Below are 12,224 nucleotides of genomic sequence, written 5' to 3'. Positions count from 1 at the left end.
AAGCAAATAAACAAACAGACGCATCTGTAATCACAAATTGTGGTAAGTGCTACATAAGCAACTGCCAGGAATTGCTTGTATTTGAGGCACTGGTAAATTTCAACTTATAAGGCAGAACAGTATTGTCTGAACAAGCTCTCTGAGCAGTTTCAGGATAAAACTGGTAACTTGCCCCAGGTCAACAGTGTGCGCAGGGCAGAGGGACTCAGCCTCCTGTCCTAAGCACATGTATGTAGCAAGCTTTAAATGGTGAACCTGCAGTAATGCCCTGGAAAGAGCCTGATCCCAGAGACTGCGGTTCTCTGCTGTTCCACTAACTGGCAAACCCCCTTCTTTTCTTAGTACTTTATTTTCTTTACCTTTCAAGTAGGATGGATCCCATGATTATCACGTTGGGCTGCCGCTTCTTGTTTTCCCAGGGTACTGCAAAGGAACAGCACCTCTAGGTGGAGCCCTCTGGCTCTCAGCGGCTAGGGGCCCACGCACACTGTCCACCCGTCAGAGCCCTCCGTCACTTCAGAACCTGAACAGTGATGACGGTTGCAGAGGACAAGACTTACGAGTATATCCGCCACCATTTCCGCAATTTTTACCATATTCATGTTCTGGAGATTCTGCCTTACTTGTCTTGCCTCACAGCAAGTGACCAGGTGAGCCAGGGTGTGACAGCCAGCCAGACTCGGGGGCCAGGGCCATGGACTTCAGAGCTTCACCCAAGCCAGCTCCCACTCCTTCCTTCCCAGTTGTCTATCCCGCTTCTTGCCCTTGTCCCTTTTCTAACTTTCAGAATGAAGTGTGGTTCAGGCTGGCTTTCCCCACTCTCCTGAGCTCCCTCTGGTGTTGTTTTGGTGTAGTGCTCAACAACGTGGCCCTCGGCTGCCTGAAATTTGCATTCCGGGCCCCTCACCAACTTTATCAAAACCGGCTTTTTCTTTATCTCGTTTTGTTGGCTCAGTTTAGAGTCAATTCTCCCCATGGGATCCTGTTCTGGTATGAAGCCCAGGACTCAGCTTTGAGAGTTTATGAGTACCAGACCACCCTAGCCCCCTCAGAGCCACCTGGGGTCCCCTAGCGAAGTGGGCCAGACCTTTCCCAGCTTTTGCTGTTCTTAGATCGAACCCCCCTGTTCTCTGCTTCTTCCCCCACAGATGCCCCGCAGATGTTGGTAGCACCAGTTTGTGGCTGATTGAGCTTAGTGGGGATACTTTGTTACCTTGTTGTTTAAAGATTTTATTGATTTATATTTAAAGAGAGGGGAAGGGAGGGAGAAAGAAAAGGGGGGGAAACCTTGATGTGCTAGAGATACACTGATAGGTTGCCTCTCTCACACCCCCAACTGGGGACCTGGCCCACATCCCAGGCATGTGCCCTGATTGGGAATGGAACCGGTGACCTTTCGGTTTGCAGGCCAGCACTCACTGCACTGAGTGAGCCACACCAGCCAGGACTCGTTACCTTGTTTAACAGTAAATGTTTTCTGTGCCTGCTGTCTGGTTGCTTGTTTGTATGTGGGAATTCAGGTGGATTTTAAAACTGCAGCTGCTACATTATCCCAGAGTCTCCCGAGTCCCTCATCTCTCCTAGTTCGTGTTGTTGGCCTCTCTTCTCCATTACGTCCTTCTTCATCCGCTGTTTCCTACACACCTTTTCCTCCTCAGCTAATCTAAACCTTTGTACCTCGGAGGCTGTACAAACAAACCGCAGGCTTTGGCACCAGACCATCAGACCAGCCGCTGCAGAGTCCTGCCCCGCTGCTGCAGGGTCTTTGCTGCCTTACTGTGCAAAGTCGCTGTTTCCTCATCAGCAGAGTAGGAATAATTGCATTTTCGTGAAATAAGATAATTCATGAAAAGTCCTGAGTTGGAGAGCCCAGGGCACAGGAAGAGCCTCTTTCTTGGTAGCTGCTTTTAAACTGGAACTCAACCCCTAGCCTTGTCCTGAGTTCTGACCCAGTTTTACATGGCTGCCCCCCCGCCTGCCGCTGTCCCCTCTGGGGTGGGGAAAGGGCCAGGGCCACCTGGCTTGAGCAAGGTCGTGGGCTGTGTCTTCCAGGATCTACTGCGGGCCCACTACAATCTCAAGGGGAACCGGAACACTATCTGGGAACTCTTCAACAGCCTTCAGCGGCGGAGTGGTTGGGTGGAGTCCCTCATCCGGGCACTGAGGGCCTGCGAGCTGACTGGTCTCGCCGACGAAGTGGCCCACGTCTACCAGAGCAACCTGCCCTGTAAGCCTCCTGCCCCGGGCCTTCTCTTGGAATTCCTGCCTGGTCCCCTAGCCTCCATGTTCCCTGTCCCCTCACTCCTGTACCTCTTTCCTTCCTCCATCACCCCTGGGCAATAGACAAACCTGGGTTTCGATCTCAGCTTAGCTACTTATTAGCTGTGTCCCTTTGGCCAAGTCCCTTAATTTCCCTGAGCCGTGGTCTTCTCCTCAGTAAAACAGGGCTAATGGGGTCATCTGCCTCGTGGGGCTGCAGTGGGTGCCAGGGGAGGTTGGCTTTTCTAGTGCTTTGGCGGGGCCGGGCCCCTCCCAGTGCTCAGCACATTGGGCCTCCTCTCATTTTTGTGGCTGTGACATTTGCCTCTCGGTCCTGTTCTCACTTCCTCCTGTCTCCTCGCCCTCAGTTTGCTTTCTTTCTCTGCCCTCCTCTCTCCTCCTTCCCCTTTGCAGTCTCCTTTCTCTCCCTTGTGAGTTTTCTTTTTCCCTCATCGCTTCCCATCTGCTGGCTTCCCTTAGCCTCCTAAGGTTCCCCACCCCAGTTGCCCCTTGGCTCCTTCGGATACTCCCAGCCACAGATGCCCGCGGGGGGTTCTGTGAGGTCGGGGTCTGAGGAACCGAGACAGGAAGAAAAGGCAAGCCAGCGCCAATTATTTGTATGTCAGACTAGACACCACTCCTGAAGTCCCGGCTGGATTCGGAGCCTTAGAATGTCCCCGTTTGTCTTCCGTTGCTTTTCTGTGCCTTCCGTCCTCCCCTTCTGCCTCTCCTTTCAAACATGTGTCTTCATTTGTGGAGATTCACAGTGATTCTCTAAATACAGACGGCTGCGGTGGGGCCCGTGCTGAGTGGTGGGAGTTACGGAGGAAGGGCTGAGGAGGACACCGCATCGGGTCGGGGGTCAGTGGGTGGTGACAGACACCCACGAGGGGGAGAAAGGCACTGGGTCCCAGAACGCCTGGGGGCAGGGAAGCGGTAACTGCTGACCCAGTCTGGGCGGCCAGAGACCAGCGAGGCCCCCTGCACGCTCCCCCTCCGTCTCACTCCGCCTTTCTCTCCTTGTCCTCCCCAACCCCCGCCTCCCTCCTCGTCTGCCTCCCACGAAGCGAAGCCTGTCTCCTCCGAGGAGTACATTCTGTGTCGGGGCAGCCCCTGGCGCCGTGGGAGTCCAACGGCCATGGCCCTGAGGGTCGGTCCAAGAGCACCCAGGCCTTTCCCCGCCCTGGGGACACACCCGACTCCTCCGTGACATCACTGTGTCTTTGTCCTCCAGTGAACCAAAGAGGCCCCCAGCCGTCAGCTTCAGCTGAGGCTCCAGGGCCCTCCGCGCCTGCTGTGGCCTCCAGTGCCTCCCACGACAGCTATAGAGACGAGGAGTCGAGTTACCCCATACCCGTCCAGGACACCCAGTCGCCAGCATCCCTGGGAGAGGTGCGTCCTCACCATCCACCTTCTACCCTGTGCTTTGTGTTGCCACCTGCCTGCTTCCGCTCACCCTGCCTTCCAGGAGCCCTCTCCTGCCCCCTGCAAATTGTGCCTAATCTCTGATCAGAACCCAGGGCCCCCCTAGTGGGGATCTGCCCCAGACCAGCTCCCAGACTGCTGACCAGGGCTTTACTCTGTGGCCCCAATCTTCTCATCAGCCAGCTGTGAGGTCCCAGGCTGGGGTCTTTGCAGTGGTACTTGTGAGGTGTCCAGGGACCAGCAGCTGACCAGATGAGGGGGAGTGAGGGGCCAGAAGGTGATGGGGTAGTGGGTGGATGGTGGCACTATAATTATTGCCAGTAACGTGAACTTTCGGAAAAGGTGACTGACTCTATTGGGATATGATGAATGGGCAGTGGGTGCCCAAGAGACACAAAACCGTGCATGTGAAGCGCAAGAAAGGGGTCTATGCAAGGAGGGCCTTACAGAGGGGGACCTTTCTACAGGGCCAGGCAGATAAGGACTCCCCAGGGGATGGTACGTGTGTGTTATGAGGTGGGTTGAAAGTCACTTGTAGACCGAGGGCCTGGCAGGGACCGAAGTCAAGACAGCAGCTTCCTTGTTTCCTGTGCTCCGTGACATGGGCTGAGGTCTGTAGATGCTGCCCTATGAACATCACCTGTCCTTTACCATCTCCTGGGAAAAGCAACTACCTCATTCATATTTTCCCTCTTGCAGAGTTCCAGGAAGGGCCCACAGACACCCAGCCCTGGGACTGTCCTGAGGAGGTCCAGTGGCCCCCAGAATCCTTCCTCTGACATGGCAACCCTCAGCCCTCAGCCCTCCAGTGGGCCACAGGAGCAGGACTCAGAACCGGGCAGTACCCACACAGAAGGTATGTGTGGGACCTGTAATTCTAGGGCCTTTCTGACCTCTCAGTGAGGGTGAGGGTTAGAGTCGTCCCTCTGGCTTTTCTTGGACAAGAGGCAAGGGTGGGAATAAAGGGAGCGTACCCCAGGGAGCAACCCAGTTCCTTAGAGGGTGTATTGGTTAGCATTTGCTGTATAACAAACAGTTCCCCAAATTTAATAGCTTAAAATATGCCTATTTATTTAGTTCACGCCTCTGTGGGTCAGCAGTTTGGGCTGGTTCAGATCTTGGCTGAATTCCGTCTTGCGTACACACTGGTGTAGCGTGTGGCTGTTGTCCGGGGCACCTTGGTTCTCTTCCATGAGTCCCTCGTCCTCCAGCAACAAGCTCATTTGTTGGCACCTGGGGCACAGGCTCAGAACTGGCGCAGTGTTCCTTTGGCCTCCTCCTGTGGGCCAAAGCAAGTCACAGGTCAGCCCGAAGTCAAGGAGCAGGGAAATACTCTGTCCTTCAGTGAGAGGACCGACAAAGTCACATTGCAGAGGGTATAGATACAGGTAGGAGAAGAGAATTAGGGCCACTTCTGCTCTCTACCAAAGGGGCTCTGTAGGGATCTGCCAGCACCTGGGGGGTAGCACGGAAGGGAGAGTATAGGGCTGGGTCTGCTCTTGGCAGGTGAGCCCTTGGGAAGGGCCCTGCCATAAGATGGTCTCTAGCTCCCCCAAAAATCACTAAAATTTCTCATCCCCCAGAGGAAGTGTGGTCTTCATCAGCCAAGGGCCTGGATCCCCACACCAGACCTCAGTGTTCTCCCTCAGGAATGTGCACACACAGGTCCCACAAGGTTCCGTGGTGTTATATTTGGGGCGGAGGGAACATCAGAAGGATGCCTGGCCTTTGTCAGCCACGGGGCCTGGCATGTGCATTCTCAGAGTTCCACCGAAATCCTGATTGAACGGCTTTCTGGACCGTCACTTCCTGCTCCCTTCCGCTTCCCCCAGAGCAGGCCCTTCTCCCGGGGGTGGGTTTCCCTAGGAGAGTTGCACACGCTAGGGGTTGGTTGGTTGGGCCACTGGGACCACAGGACCGGTGTGAGCTCTTCCGCTTGAGCCGTCCTGCTGGCCCTTGCCCTGGTCCAGGATCGCTCCTGCTGGGGGTGGGGCGGGGAGGAGAGATGGCAGTGGAAGGAGTATCCAGGATTCCACCGGGCTACGGAAAAGGTGGAAAAGGTGGAAAAGGTAGACACAGGAGGAGAGGGAGGGTCTCCCGGGCAGGAGAAGAAAAAGCAGAGCAGGTAATGAATGATATTCAAGCTCCTAGGGGCTGTGGGAGAGAACAGACTCAGGAGGACAGGTCAAGGTGTGTGGACAGACAACACCAAGTATGTGCCTGCAGCTGTCGGGCCTTGAGGCCTGGGAGCAGTGACCAAAGGGACTGTGGAGACTCCTCCATGGGCAGGAGGCTGGGAGGCCTTGATGCCATAGAGATGGTGTAAGCTGGGGCAGAGGGGCCCTTCTCCAGACCGCTGATTCCAGCCTTCCTGTGGCTCTGTGTTTCTCCTTTAGCTTTGCCACCTGCGGGCACGGTCTCCAGCCTCACATCGTCACCTCATGGGCCCGTATCTCCGACTGTGTCCTTCCAGCCCCTGGCCCGTTCCACCCCCAGGGCAAGCCGCTTGCCTGGACCTGCAGTGTCAGCTCTGTCTACCGCCACCTCCTCCTCCTCTGTAGGGGGTGCTGGTGGCCAGGCTGAGGCTACTGTCTGCTCCAGTGGGGTAGGGGTGCCCACCAACTCTACGACCACCAGCATAGCGCCCTCCAAGGTGCCCACCCACTCGGCATTTACCAGCACAGTGCCTTCTAACTTGCCCACCTGCTCAAAGCCTCCCACTAATGTGCCCACCAGTCTACCACCATCCAAATTGCCTATCAACACAACACGCGCTGGCACAGTGCCACCCAAGGTGCCTGCTGGCTTGGTGCCTGACCACAGGATGCCCACGAGTTCGGTGCCCAGCAAGGTGCCTGCCAACAAAGCACCCCCCATCAGGAGCAGCAACAGACCCGCAGAGGTGAGTCCTCGCCCCTCCTAGCAGTGATCTGGGCCCCTTCCCTAGCCCTGTCCTTGGCCCCTGCCCTGTCTCCATTCTAGGCTGATCCAGGGCCTCCTTTAAAGGTATAGGGATCACTGAGAAGTAGCCTCATCCAGACCCCGCACTACTCCTTTGGAGTCATAATTAATAATCATTCGAGCTCTTAAGTGTGGATGCCTCAGGAGAGTCAGGCATGGTGGGCCACCCCCACTGGTCACGTGTGTTAATCCATTTAGATTTCCCAGCTCCCTGGTAAGCTTGGTAATTCCATTTTGCAGAGGAGGAAGCAGTGACGGATAGGATGGGATGGCCTGTTGGTCGCGACAGCTCCGTGACCCGGGTTTCACTGACAGCAGTCCCAGCCCGTCCAACCTGGGCAGCTGCTCTGACCCAGCGGCCCTCCCACAGTTGTCCCCCCTCTCCAAGCTTTCACATACCACCCTACTTCTGCTGTCTGCCCAGAGGAGCCAGTCCCATGGAGTCTCTTGAGTGCACAACCAGGCCTCTGACACTGTGGCTGGCCACTCCATGGCCCTCAAGCCCGGGCAGAACGTTGATGCAAGATGAGGCCTCACACCACCAACGGCTCCCAGGGGTGGGGCTGAATTCACAGGCAGGCCACTGAGTAGGGACTGAGCTGCCCTGGGGGGTCACCACCGATGCTGTTGCAGTGCCTGGGTCCCCCTCGTATTGCCTGCCTTCCTGCACTGTCAGTGGGTTGGCTCCCTGAGAAAAGGTGGCCTCCCAGGCACTGTGGGCTGGGAATTGTGAGGTTGGGCTGCTAGTTCATGCCCTGGCCCAGGAATGAGGCCGCACAACCTGGCTTTTCCCCCCGTCACCCCCAGTCCCGTCTATCCTTTCTCTCTCTCTCTTTTTTTTAACCAGGAGACACCAGTGTCTCCAGTGCCCACAGGTGCCCCTGCTGGAGGCAGCTCGTCGAGTGCAGACAGAAGCTCTGACAGCTGGGGCTCAGGGCCAGAGCTGAGCAAACCAGGCAGGCTGTCTTCCCAGGACAGCCCGCTGTTCTCCGGCTGCTCCGAGGACCTTGCCATTAGCAGCGACTCCTCGGGCCCAAAACCTAACAATGCCCCAGAGGAGAATGAGTACAGTTCGGTGAATGGCCTGAGCATCCACGTGGCTGAGGGTCCCAGTGTTGACCTCATGGCGGGCAACTCTGGGGTGCAGGCTGTCCCCCTGCACAGGGCAGAGGAGGAGGAGGAGTCCCAGCTTGTGGGGACACCAGTGCCATGGGCTCCACAGGCTCTGTGGCTCGGGGCGGCTGCTGCTGGGGCGCTCCTGGCCGCACTGCTGGCTGTGCTGTACCGGCGGCGCCTGCTCCAGTGAGGCCCCTCTGCTCTCCCGGTCATGTATCTGCTCCCTTCCCCTCAGTACATTTGGCCTGAGTCACGGAGCTGGTCCCATCCACTTTGTCCCTTTCTTGGGATTGGCAGAGGCTGGATCAGAGGGGACTCGAGGCCGTAGCCTTGTGTGGAGGCTGAGCCATTGCCAACTGAGTCCTGGGAGGCCACATTTCTGTCGCACGCAGCTGGTGCACCCTGCAGCTCCCTTACCATCCTTGGCTTCCTGGGTCCAGGGTTGCCCCATTTCTCCAGACCTGCCACCTGGCAATCTGGGTTGTCGCCCTTGTCCTCTGGAGGAGGTGCCTCCATCCAGGCCTCATTTCTCTTTGTCCAAGCCCATGGATGGGGAGGTGCCACTGAAGAGTGCAGGGGATTGGCAACACCCAGCCCCAGCCCCACCCCAGTCCTGCCCTGGTCCCTGGCTGCTGCTGACCCATGTCTGGGAAAAGGAATCCACAAGACCTCCCTCCCGGCCCCCAGCAGCGCAGCCGGAGGCCGTTGCCCTTGAGAGCACCCTAGAGAAGACCAGAGCTGCTGCTGGCCCTCCACTCGTGCTGGGCAAGGTTGGGGAAAGGTCTGGAGGTCCCTGTAGACCCCTGGGAAGCCTGACACAGCTGCCAGCCCTGAGGATCCCCTCCGAAGCCCCTCTCCAGCTTCCTCCCCTCCCCTTCTCTTTCCCTTCCTCTTGGTCCCCATCCCCATGCAGAGTGGGGAGGGGCCCTTTGGGAACGGGAGGGGACCTTCTGGACAGAGCTCAGGTCAAAAGTTTGGACTGCAGCTTCACCCCTTCCTGGGCTGTGTGGTTTGGGCAGATGATCTGACTTCTCTGGTCTTGTCTCCCCACATGGACTGTATCATGGCTCATCCTTCACTGGTTTCTAATGAGACGGAAGCATACACGTGTGTGTCAAGTGCCTGCCTGGCCCAGAGTAGGTGGCCACTAAATGCTTCTCCCACCTCTCCCCTGCCCACCCTAGTAGAGACGATGGCAGGAGAGGCAGGGTGCCCGTTGGTAAGGGTGCAGCTGCAGCACAGGGTAGCCTGGGCCTGAATCCCGCTGTGCCTCTCATCACTGTGCTCTTGGGTAAGGTGTTAACCTCTGTGCGTCTGTTTTCTTAGCTGTGAAAGAGGGATGAAAAATACTAAGGGATGAAAGGGAGTAAAAAATAATAATAAATAAGTGTATGTGTATATATATATATATATATACATACATACACACATATATACACACACACACTGGGCTAATATATATATATTTCTCTTAGTGTTGTTGTGAGGATTAGAAGAGTTTATAGAAATCTTAGACTGGCTCCTGGCACTCACTAAGGGTGGGAAACGTGCTACTATCACTGTTCACACTGGAGCGGCCGGAGCACTTGGCTGCACCTTTAGAGGCAGACTCAGACCCCACTGCTGCCCCTCACACCTTTATATTTGCCCCGTACTTGATCCTGTGTGCTGGAGGATTCTTAGGGATTGGGGAGAGAGGCACATGCACTGAGGTAGCCGTGCAGGGTGAGGGCTGAGATGCCCTCCAGCAGCCAGATGGATTAGGTCTCCTTGTGGGTTCTTTTCAGGCGGCCATCAAAGGACACAGGGCAGGCAAGGGACCTTGGGAGCCGATTCCATTTCGGAGTTCTGTAAGGGACAGGGACTAGAACCCTGGAGACGCGGGGGGTGTCACTGTGGCCCGCCTCAAGCTGTCAGCCTGCGGGGTTCTGCACTGTGCTTTGGCTACTGCGGTCTTTCTTTGCACTGCCCCAGGGGACTCCAGCAACCTCTACCTTTAATGACCTCTGCCTCTGAACTTCTTTTCAGCCCTCACTCCAAACCCAGTAATTTGCACACTGAAACTAGGAGGGGTCCCTGCCCAAGCTGCCTGTACAACTCCCCGTCACCCTTACTTTTAACCTATCCTCTCTGCTTCCCCTGCCCTCCCAGGTACCCAGGTCAGTCAGTAAACAATTCATGCACAGGTATGAGCTTTTTTTGTTTGTTTTTGTTTTTTTAATTAATCTTCACCTGAGGACATTTTTTCCCCATGACTATTAGAGAGAAAGAGGGAGAGAGAAACATCTATATGAGGGAAATATTGACCCGCCGCCTCCTGCATGCACCCCACCTGGGGAGTGAACCCACAACCCAGGTATGTGCCCCAACTGGGAACCTAACCTGCAACCTTTTGGAGCACACGATGATGCTCCAACCAACTGTGCCACTGGCCAGGGCGCCCAGGCACCAGTTTTAATGCATTCCCCTCCCAGGGCATCTCTGGAAAAGTTTCTCAAGAAAGTAATGCGTAACTCCAAAGAACGCTGTTTAAATGGAATTTCAAGCACAGTGACTGGTGCGTCAGATGGCAGTGGGCCTCTGGCCCCAGCCCAGCCTTCAGCCCAAGGTGAAGTGTGTCTCCCCGACAGTGTGGGAGGCATTCAGGCACTTTTCAGATTACGCTGCCCAGAAGCCCTGCCTTGGCCTGCACTGAACGGCATCCCTGTATTGGCTGTTGTTAACCCGAGTGCCTCTAAAATGCCAGCTTCAAGCAGGTTGGGAATTGACCCGTGTATCGAGGCCTGTGGTCACAAGAGGGCTTGGGGCAGTTGATAAGAGGTGTCAGATGTCACAGCCTTGTCCTGAATGGTGGAGGCCAGAACCCAAGGAAAGGAGGGAGACCCTCCACCCCGAGTGGGGAGTTGAGGCACCTATACTCAGAGACTTGGGAAAGCACACTTTACCTTGTGCTAAAGGTTGGGCTGGGGCCAGAGACCCAGTGCTAATAAGCTACATGCTTGGGGCAGACTCACCAGCAGCCAAAGTACCTTCATGTAAGTGCCTATCCACCTTCTGCTGAAACGACCTTTATGTCAAAGCTCAGAAGCTGTCACTGCTGCTTTCTCCCTGGAAAACACCTGTGCATCCTGCTTGTTCACTTACTAAATCCAGACCGGTGCCACACCCTCACCCTACTTCCCTTCTGGATGTGCTCAGTTCTAATTGCATTTAGGGGGAACTCCCAGTCAAAGATCAGGAAATTTTACCTTTTACCCTGCAGGCCTTGAATTATTCAGAGCTTCTTTTAAGAAACATTTTTTATTATGGAAAACTTTCAATACACAAAAATAGAACATAAGCTACCACTTACCCTACACTTTGCTGTGTGCCAGGCACTGGGCTAAGCACTTTATATGCATTAACTCCTTTAACCCTCACCATGACCTATGAAGGGGGCATCATTATGACCCAGTTTACAGCTAGTCTGCAAGACTGGGAGGGAGGATCAGAAGGGACAATGGAAGCGAAAACTGGACTCTGAGCCCCAGAGCTGTGTGTGTCTATGCCCATGGCCCATTGCAGATTGGGTGTCGAGCCCAGGAGCCCATTTAAAGTGAGATTTCAGCCCTCACCAGTGTGGCTCAGTTGGTTGGGTATCATCCCACAAAGCAAAGGGTCACCGGTTCCTGGCCAGGTCCCCTGAATGTGCCTTGGCTGTGGGTTCGGTCCCAGTTGGAACACAGGAAGGAAGCAATCAATTGATGCTTTTCTCTCACATTGATGTTTCTGAACCTCTCTTCTTCCCTTCCTCTCAAAAAACAAAATCTTATTTTAAAAAAAGTGAGATTTCATACTGACACATCTCTGTCCAGTGTGCCAAGATCTGCTGCCTGCTATAATAGTGTAATAACATGCAATAAATAATGAATATAGTCTTAGGGATGACTATAATCATCGCGTGTGTCCAGGCTCAATGGTCTGAGGCTATCTGGGTGAGGCAGGGCAGGGGCACAGGCCTGACATGCCGGTTCTCCAGAAGCCAGTTTGGTGTAGTGGACATTGTTCATTAAAGGATTTCCCTCCTCTGGGTCTAAGACCTGAAATGAGGAAGACACCCACTTGCATACCCTGCCTTGGTTGGGGATGGCTTACCAAATGTGGAGACAAACGAGCTTTCATGTCATCAGCTCATGTATTTATACAGTATATATTTTGTACCTACTGTGCGCAGAGTACTGGGGAAGGCTTTGGAGACACAATAATACAGCAAAGACCCACCCTAAGAGTCCCCTTCCCCCACCCATTATTTCCAGTACAGTAATGAGCGGTGTAAGGGAACGTTCTGAAGCATGGGTAGGGATGGATGGGGAGACAAGTATGGTTTTGATCAGTTAGATACCATTAATCATTGTAACACCGAAACCCTGGAAAACAGTAACACTTAGAGCTGGTAGGGAATAAGAAAAACATTACAATGGCAC

At 54.8% G+C, this 12,224-nt stretch overlaps 1 protein-coding gene across 1 annotated transcript; it reads left to right on the top strand.

The window, feature by feature from the left end:
* The first annotated feature begins 419 nt into the window (after positions 1 to 419).
* Positions 420 to 9,953, top strand: MAVS (mitochondrial antiviral signaling protein). The gene is made up of 6 exons (XM_037147757.2): positions 420 to 650; positions 2,053 to 2,227; positions 3,494 to 3,651; positions 4,384 to 4,540; positions 6,081 to 6,586; positions 7,493 to 9,953. Exons 1-6 carry the CDS (start codon positions 534 to 536, stop codon positions 7,949 to 7,951), a joined length of 1,572 nt encoding a protein of 523 aa, XP_037003652.2. The 5' UTR covers positions 420 to 533; the 3' UTR covers positions 7,952 to 9,953.
* The last annotated feature ends 2,271 nt before the right edge of the window (positions 9,954 to 12,224 follow it).

Source organism: Artibeus jamaicensis, unplaced genomic scaffold, assembly GCF_021234435.1.
Source record: "Artibeus jamaicensis isolate MK-2021 breed Jamaican fruit bat unplaced genomic scaffold, CSHL_Jam_final contig_685, whole genome shotgun sequence".
NCBI lineage: Eukaryota > Metazoa > Chordata > Mammalia > Chiroptera > Phyllostomidae > Artibeus > Artibeus jamaicensis.
This window is presented reverse-complemented; position numbering and strand designations above follow the sequence as displayed.